Raw genomic sequence first — 9,067 nt, 5'->3', positions numbered from 1 at the left:
AGATGACATGTGTGTCATCGTCTATAGCTTTCCAAATGAATCTCATGAAACTGAAGGTATACGAGCACGCAAATTTAAACAGACATTTTGAATTTGTTATTTTACACCTACTGTGATGTAATATTATTTTTTTTTTGTATTTCCTAACTTGGTCTTTGTGAAAGGACAGTGAATATTTTATACGACCAAAGCATGTCAAAATCAAATAACCTTAAATTCAACATTGAAAAAAATACATCATTACGGAAATCATATATCGATAGAACAATCCACTCCTGATGTCTTAAAATTATTTTCTTAAGGTTTTGGTATTCACATTAAATCTCTTATGGATAAATTTACCAGAACAGTGAATGTTTTTCAATTCTTTCCATTTTAAATGATAAGATCTGTTAACATTTCAAACCATACTGTTTACAAAAGGACATTATGTTTTTGATATCATTAGGCAATTAACTACTTAGGTAAGTACATTTGTGGTGGAGTTACCGCCGGCGTCGTGGCCAGGCCGGGTCCGCTCCGAGCTACACAGCACACGACAAACATTTTGTCTCAGAAACCGACGCGCGCGGTCGTGCCCGGGCTAATTGCACGCTCAAAGTTTCCGCACGATCCCGCAAATATGTCCAAAACAATACAACTCATCTTTATCTTGCTGTCGGTGATGCAGTGTTACAACTTAAATGACTCTAACAGTGAAAGTGATGTGTCAGTCAACGAAAATAGTGTCGCAAAAAGTTTTCACACTATTCAGACGGTGATTTTAAAGCGTTTGAAGTGCCATCAGGATATTTTGTGGGGCAGATCGGGTAATTTGAAGTTATGGAAGAAACGCAGAAGAACAATTCAACCGGTCAAAGTGTTGTTGAGTGAACGTGTTAAAAGAGAAAAACCTAATTATAAAATACGTAGAGGAGAGGTTTCGGAACCACGAACTATACATCTAGTGCATATGAACTCCGGACTGGCTGTTTCCGATGTCGCTCCCTTGTCATTAGTGGCCAGATTTAAAAAACAGTGGCCGGAGAGGTTATGGCGGGAAAAGGGCTTGTACACGAACGACTACTTGGTGTTGATAAATTCTCACTGGCTGCACTTCCCTCCTCCTGATCCTAGCGTTAATTATGTACTGGGCAGTCTGTACATAGTGATGATGGCAGTTGGATGCTCCGGGAATGCTTACGTCCTTTTTATGTACCTTAGGTATGTATCTACCGAAAATCTTGCATGCGTAAGAGAATCCCTTGTTAATTAATACGCGTAAGATTTAATGCTTCAAACTGATTCGATCTTGTTATACAAACAAACACTTAATTGCTGTTTGTGAAATCAACACGTAATCATTTAATTTCCTGAGGGGCCCTTTGATTAACTCCCAAAATTAGATATATAATATGTGTTGTGTTTAATGAGATACAAATGAAATCCATGTTCATGCAGTAAAGTTTTAATTATCATCTGCTAAAGATAAATATAGGTCGTGGCAAATATTTGGACATAATACACGTATTTTTTTATTATTAACTCGACTTTCCATCAAAAACGTTTCTTATTGTATTTAATATACCACGGTAACACAGTGATAATTGTTATTAAATTTCTGGGCACTACCAAATTGATTAACTACGGAGAAATTGATGAAATATTTTAATAAATATAGTTAGACCATGCAATCTATTTATGTGGATATAGTAGGAGACGACTTAAGTACAATAAAATAAAAATTTACCTGTTTCCTAATTTTGTCTACTTCATAAGATACATAGACTTGATTATACGTAGATATGTACGTACAAAAATTCCAAAATTGGTTGATGACTGACTGGCAGTCGACCATAAAATTTAATAGCTCCGTAAAAAATTACAGCATTTAAAGTGTCACATACTCGTCTTTAACGAAACTCATACTTTTTCCTTCAGAACTAGAAACACAATTTGCAATACGCTGCGATGAGAATAGGAAAGGGGTTGTTTTATCCTTTCCTTACCCTTTCTGTATTACCAGAGATCCACCCAGATTAAGTAGTCTGATTAAGAATACAATCTGTCTTGTTAATTTGCATCCCGTGTCAGTCATTCTGATGCTAATCAAACGCCATTGTTTGTTGTGAGGTAAAGATATCAGAGGCACTGCAATCTCTTCATTCTTAACTGTGGCAAACTAATAATCTTGATTATTTCCCGTTCTCGCAGTAATTTCAGAATATAAGATGGTCTCTAAGGCTTGTTTTTAACACAAGACTCCCGGTTTATACTAAGTAGTATAATACGTACCAATGATAGGTAAGAGTCTTTCTTTACGACCCGCTCTTCTTTTTAGCATATCAACTGTCGCAAATGATATTAACAAGGATCAGTTTATCGCACCTCTCTTATAAAGCATTATCAAATGCTTTAAGCCATCGAACTGAACGTAGCTTTTCAGTCTTTTTGAAACAGTTGAATCGGTCTGCACTATAAGGCATAAAAACCTGATTGAAATATGTAATGTCCAGAGGCATCGTTCACGTACAGCAGAGTCATTCATGAACGTTGATATATATGTATATATTATTATCCTTTTTCTCCACTAGGGTTATATGAAAATATAAACAGGGACAGAAGATAATACCTCCATATTTCTTGGTGATATTTGTGAATAGACACGCAGACCCTTCAATGTGCAGGTGATGGGGCATACGTTACGCTATACTATCGTAGTAGCGACAGTGTACAAAGGGTACCCCGGGCTTCTCTCCAGAGCGGTCAGGATGTAACATGGAATATAGAATATAGAGGAAGAAGATAAAGCTAAAGGCGGCCATTGCATTCGCATATATGTCTATAGGGGCAAAGACAGTTATGTATGTGTCCAACATTAGTGGAATTGCATTTAAAATTAAAATCTATTACGTTGGCAACGTTTTACTTGTTTATTGCCTCAAACTAGGTCAACCTTAGAGAACTGTGTAACAAACATATTTATTAAGCGTAATCGGTCGTATCACAATGAAACAGAATCGGAAGTGTAATAAATTATCCAGAAAAACAACTCCTACAAACGGATGTATCTATATATATATATATCATCTTTAAGTTGCTTTTCTCAGTTCAATCATCAAAACAGTATTATATCAACTTAATTATGAAACAAACACTAGATGAAACACTTAATCAACTAAAAACAATTTCACACTTAATCAACTAAAAACAATTTCAAAATCTCTTAATAATACATAAAAATGTATAACCTTTTAAATGTATAAAATCATTTAAAAACGAGAGAGAGCTGAATGGTAACACAATATTATTAAAAACAAAAACAAAAGCGTAGCAGTAAATCTTGCAAATTGTCTTGTATCTGAGTTGGACCTTCAAACGCGCTACGAACGTAGCACTTTTGTAGCACTCGTAGCACTTTCGTAGAACTAATGTAGAAGTTTCTTTGAACTTTTGAATTGCAAGCTTTGTATTTTTATATTTTAATTCTGGTAAAACCTCTTTGTGTTTACTTATAAATTTTATTCCGTCTCATTTTTTCTGTATTCTTACCTTATGCGACAGTTTTTCTGCTATTTGAAATTGGAGTTGCGGTTTGTTGCCATATGTATGCCCAAACGGTTGAAACAAAATGTATGTACCTATGTGTTTTACACACGTTGACGTCTTTATCTCTTACGAGGTAAACAGGGACAGTCGCAGGATTAATATCTTTTTTTAAGCTTCTGAATTTACCTCTTTAAGATTAATTAACTAATATCAATTTCAGATTTAAGTATTTTGATAACATTATATGCGTATAAGAATGTTTCAGTTACAGGAACAGGTAAACGACATAACGTATTTGTAAAATATTAGACCACTAGTACTAGCGCACAAATTGGGGCGTGTAACAGCTGGCGATAATAATTGGCACGTCATTTTTCAATGTCAATTTAAAGCTGTGTGATTGAAATTTTCTGAGGAAATTCGTCACTCTGATATTGCAATACTTTGATACTAATGGTATTTCTCTAGGGGATAAAAATAAATCCTTTTACTTAATTACCTTGTCATCACTCATAATTATAACTTTTGACATTCATTTTTTTTTTAATTTCCGTATTGCATATATGTATTATATTTTTCGTGTAAATATTTTATAAACATTTCTTATGTGTAACAGCCCGTAATATTGGTCTGTCACATAGATTTCCAAATATGAAATATGGCCATATTATTTCAGATACTTTTCCTGTCTGTAGATGACGAGTTTGAGATAACAGATCTTTCATGCCAATAGAGACCCAACTCTAATTTCATGTAACATTTAGGTATGTGTTACGTTAGTAAACAGAACAAATTCTATTTCATTAAGTATATTTTGTATATTTGAATTATCTGTATGTTTATTGCTGATTATGATGATCAATCGCTGTAATGCTCACCGTTAGTAATTTTTGATTGCTTAGTAAGCAAAAGATTATAGATTTCAAATGAAGTAATTTTTGTACCATATAAAATGTTTAGATTCTAAATCACAAAATTAAATTGCGCGATAAATATAAAGCTACAATTACTCAGTTCTTATATAGGTAACACGGAATAGTTTATACAAGGGTCCTGCTCGTTACCACCGTCATATTTTTTCTCAGGAAAAGCAGAAGTGGGGCCGCGACAAAGACGAGTTGCCTCATGAATACTAACAAATCGTGCGAGATCCAGTCTTCGTTACTCTTTGAGTAAACCTTAACTTTTTAGTGTGAAATAACACCTTTATTTTTATTGAAGTTTTCAACGCTTTATTGCGTATAAATGTTTTCTCAAGTAAATAAACTTACCCACATACAAATAGTCTTATAGCTCGGAAGTGGCAGATAAACAGAACCCAAAGTAAACGTACTTACTTAAATAACTACAATAAAATATACTACATCATACTGCTATTGTTCTGAGTTTCAGACAACCAAATAAAAACCAGAATGATCAAAATTAAGGAACTCATCAGTTTACATCTTTCATAGTCTTAAGTTATTCTAATTTCTACGAAAGTTATACATAGTTCGTATGTAAAGTAACTCACTGAATATATTCGTCGTTCGCGTTGCAGATGCAAAGCATTGTCACATGTCCTTAGGGTAATTTTAATTCATGTTGACCAACTTCAATAAGTATATTTTATGAGTCACATATTGCGTTGATGGCAATGAGAACTGAACCGAAGATATTTGCATATTAGTTGTTATATTTATAGATATAATCTGTTTATTTTATTGTTTGCCTTGGCAGCGTTACATAAAATTGATGAAACAAATATTTACGTTGTCCTATAATTTAATAATATTACTAAACTGTTCTGAATGAGAAGCGGAGTCAAAATATACGAAAAGTCAACGGAAAACTATTTCTATATTTTCTATGTATAGATAAATTAATTAAATAGCAAACATTTACAAGAAGCCATGTAACATTTAAAACTACTTTTCTAATCGAGAAAATGGGCAATATACCCTAAACTGTGCATTTTATTGTTCAATAGAGTAAGTACACAAAGCAATCTGAGTTGCTATTATACACGAATGTTTTTATGGTTACGTCTTTTTTATTTACAGAAGACTGTAGCATATAAAAAACAGCACTAATTTTCTCGTGGAAAGTGTGTGTACGTGTTTCAATTACTATGACAAACCTACCCTCATCTCCGTGAGGCGAATAGCTAAATATGCACTCCGACAGTCTCAGAATTTCTCTCCTGCCGCCTAGTGCCTGTTCTTAATTTAGTCAATGCATATAATTACGTATAAGTTAATTTATTAAAAATAAATTACTTTTATATGTTATTAATTTACATGAATTTATTTTTACAAAAGTAACTCAAAATACTTATACGCAAAAAAATTGGTAAAATTGTGATAAATAGAAAAAAAATCTATTTTAATGATAGAGGAAATATTTGAGATAATAAACATAAATAACTATTGAAGATGATTAAACTACTTACTTCTACATAACATAATAACCAAAACATCCTAGTATAAAAAATATATACATATAATACAATAGTAAGGAACCTTTAAAGTAGGTTTTTCAGTGAATTCTTACGGCGAACGATATCGCGGGCAACATCAAGTTAATAATAAATAAATGAAATTTCTTATAATACACATAAGGAACTATCTAAACCCACAATCTGATTGTATTTCATGAAGGTCTGCCCAGTTAATCGAGCCGGCAATTTAAGCAATTCCGTGAACAGATGATGGGGACATTTCCATAATAGAGTTTTGTTTCTGACGGACTCGTCGTGGAACGATTAATATTCTAAGCAGGAAACCCAATACATTTGATCTAATACTAAAAAATATATAGGTATACCTATCTCAAGCCTCTTTAAAGAAATGATGGCTTTCTCTACATGGCAGAATAAAAATATGATTATAATGATTGGCGATGGGCTTTATGCTTCTTGTAACAATAATTTTATGTCTCTTTTGACGAAATGAAATGTATCATTTTCTTATAATTAAAAGCAATATCATATAAATGGCAATAATATAGGACTATCATAACTTATTCCGATTGAACTATATGGCTAAATATACACTTTTAACATAAAATGAAGAACTACGTAAATATTACAATATATTTCTGAAGCTTACACATGTGGCACAAAAGATCAAAGACATTGATTGATGTGTTTCAGATGCCGCAGTCTGCGCACTCCAGGCAACATCCTCGTGGCGAATCTGGCTCTAAGCGACTTTATGATGCTTGCTAAAACGCCAATCTTCATTTTCAACTCTTTCCACTTTGGCCCTGCCTTGGGAAAAACTGGTATGCCTGATTCCTATACAATACACTCAATTTTTAAACATATTACAAAATTAAAATAACAAAAGAAATATAAATTTTTTCATATTACAGGTTGCGTTATTTACGGATTCGTGGGAGGTTTAACTGGCACCACATCAATCGCCACGTTGTCAGCTATCGCCCTGGACCGTTATTGGGCAGTGGTCCGACCTTTAGAAGCAGTAGGAGCCATCACTACCATACGAGCTAGAATCCTGGCGGTGGTCGCCTGGCTCTACGCTGCTATCTTCGCCTCCGTCCCGGCCTTTGACATCGGATACGGGCGCTACGTCCCCGAAGGCTACCTCACGAGCTGCAGTTTTGACTATCTCACTGAAGAGAGTCGGCCCCGCATTTTCATATTTGTCTTTTTTTGTGCCGCATGGGTTGCACCTTTTTGTACAATTTTCTTTTGCTACCTAAGCATTTTCCGGACCGTAGTCTGTAATAGGAATATTACAACTAAAAATCAGGAGCAAAGGCTTTCATCCAGACATGTCAAAGAGCGTGCCAAACGCAAAGCGGAAATTAAATTGGCCGCTCTCGTCATGGCCGTCATAGCCTTATTTTTTATATCGTGGACGCCTTATGCGGTAGTCGCTCTTTTGGGCATATTTGGGAGAAAAGATCTCATTACGCCTTTATCCTCCATGATACCCGCATTATTTTGCAAGACAGCCGCGTGTATAAATCCTTTCATTTACATAATAACCCATCCAAACTTTCGAAAGGAATTTAAGAAGTTGTTGTATAGGGACAAATCCAGACGAATGGGAGGTACTATGAAAACCATAGGATACTATACAGAGTCCACAAAAATGCATAGACCAAGTAAAGATCTAAGTGACACTGATGTAGAGATCATCGAGATGACTGACATTCCCTATCAGACTGACCAATTATTAGAAAGGCGTGGTCCGAAAGTTAAAACGATATCTTCAAGAGTTATAGATCGCGAGGGTTCTCAAAAGAGTATAAGCATGAAAAGCTTTGAAGAAGACGTCGTCAGCCCTCCGTCTTGGTATTCGAAACCTAAATTTGCAAAAAAGAAAAGTTTTCAAACTCGCTCCTTAAAAAGCATAGTATCATTAAATACGGATCCTACAATTTAGATAATTAAATAGCTGTAAGATTTCTTAACTCACTGTTCTAAAATCAAATGCTGTAAATAAGCTTCTAGAGGTAACCTACATGACGTGATTTAAACGATAGATACCTCTAGAATTTTGGAGGTTTGCAAACTAGAAAACGCAACAAACTAATTCCCGGAAGGGTACGCTGAAACTACCATCTTACCACTATCCTTACATACTTCTTTCGCAAGAAAACACAAATGTCATTAATTTCATCATAATTAAAATTACTAGTTACATGCCTATAAGTTCTAAAAATTTAATAAGAGTAATTTGTTTAAGATTTCTTAGTATTTTAATAGTTATAATTTATTGTTGTAAAAACCGCGAAATATCTGTTCTCACCAACGCCGTAAAAACTTACCTACTTATTAAGAATGTATATGATAATGTAATTGTTTTTGACTAAATAATAACATAAACTATTTTTATAAATGTAAAGATAGACAAAATGTAAAAAAAGACGCAAGATAAAAACGAAAATCGATGTTTTATTACATTATAAATGTTGAGAAAATTACTGTAATTTTTATTTTAGCGTTGACCTCGCAAACTTTACGCTTTCAATTTCGACTACGCCGCTATGGCTATTTACACATGATACACAGCCCATATTGCCGTTACCTTAAAATAGCACCATTCAATCTCTTTCCCATGGATGTCGTTAAAGATGACTAAGAGAATAGGAAAATTCATTAAGTGCAGCTTTTAACATGATTTAATATGGGATAAGTACCTAACCTTGCAATTCTGCCAATGTCTTCGTTGTAAAAATTAAAACATCAGATAATTACGTGAAGCAACTTCCGACTGTCTTCTCCATGAGGTCCGTAACCCTGTAAAAACCTGTAAAGACGTACAAACCAGCAGTGTTGTTGCTGCTCGACTCGATTTAAATAACGTACCGTACGTTACGTATCGTAAATACTTTAGACGCTATCGAGATTATCGAAGCTCATTTTAAGACGAAATATCAATTTCATAGTTAGTCGTGTTAATGTAAAAAATGTGCCCAATAAGTTAGCTACAATGGTTAAGTAAGCGAAGTTGCGAAGTGAAGCGGTCGCATAGTGAGTAAAGCCCTTTACCATCAGTAACTCTATCATTAGGTTAAGTACCTGTAA

At 34.1% G+C, this 9,067-nt stretch overlaps 1 protein-coding gene across 1 annotated transcript; it reads left to right on the top strand.

The window, feature by feature from the left end:
- Window positions 1-622: 622 nt before the first annotated feature.
- Window positions 623-7,922, top strand: LOC106134617 (opsin, ultraviolet-sensitive-like). The gene is made up of 3 exons (XM_013334712.1): window positions 623-1,203; window positions 6,662-6,792; window positions 6,883-7,922. Exons 1-3 carry the CDS (start codon window positions 623-625, stop codon window positions 7,920-7,922), a joined length of 1,752 nt encoding a protein of 583 aa, XP_013190166.1.
- Window positions 7,923-9,067: the final 1,145 nt, after the last annotated feature.

This window comes from Amyelois transitella, chromosome 9 (genome assembly GCF_032362555.1).
Source record: "Amyelois transitella isolate CPQ chromosome 9, ilAmyTran1.1, whole genome shotgun sequence".
Classification (NCBI taxonomy): domain Eukaryota; kingdom Metazoa; phylum Arthropoda; class Insecta; order Lepidoptera; family Pyralidae; genus Amyelois; species Amyelois transitella.
Note: the sequence above shows the minus strand (reverse complement) of the source record. Positions and strands in the feature narration are given on the sequence as shown.

Bases quoted from the DNA above. Each gene is read 5' to 3' on its own strand.
- LOC106134617 (XM_013334712.1), top strand. From the start codon at position 623: ATGTCCAAAACAATACAACTCATCTTTATCTTGCTGTCGGTGATGCAG. The intron at 1,204-6,661 runs GTATGTATCTAC...GATGTGTTTCAG, and splicing joins GTCCTTTTTATGTACCTTAG to ATGCCGCAGTCTGCGCACTC. The intron at 6,793-6,882 runs GTATGCCTGATT...TTCATATTACAG, and splicing joins CCCTGCCTTGGGAAAAACTG to GTTGCGTTATTTACGGATTC.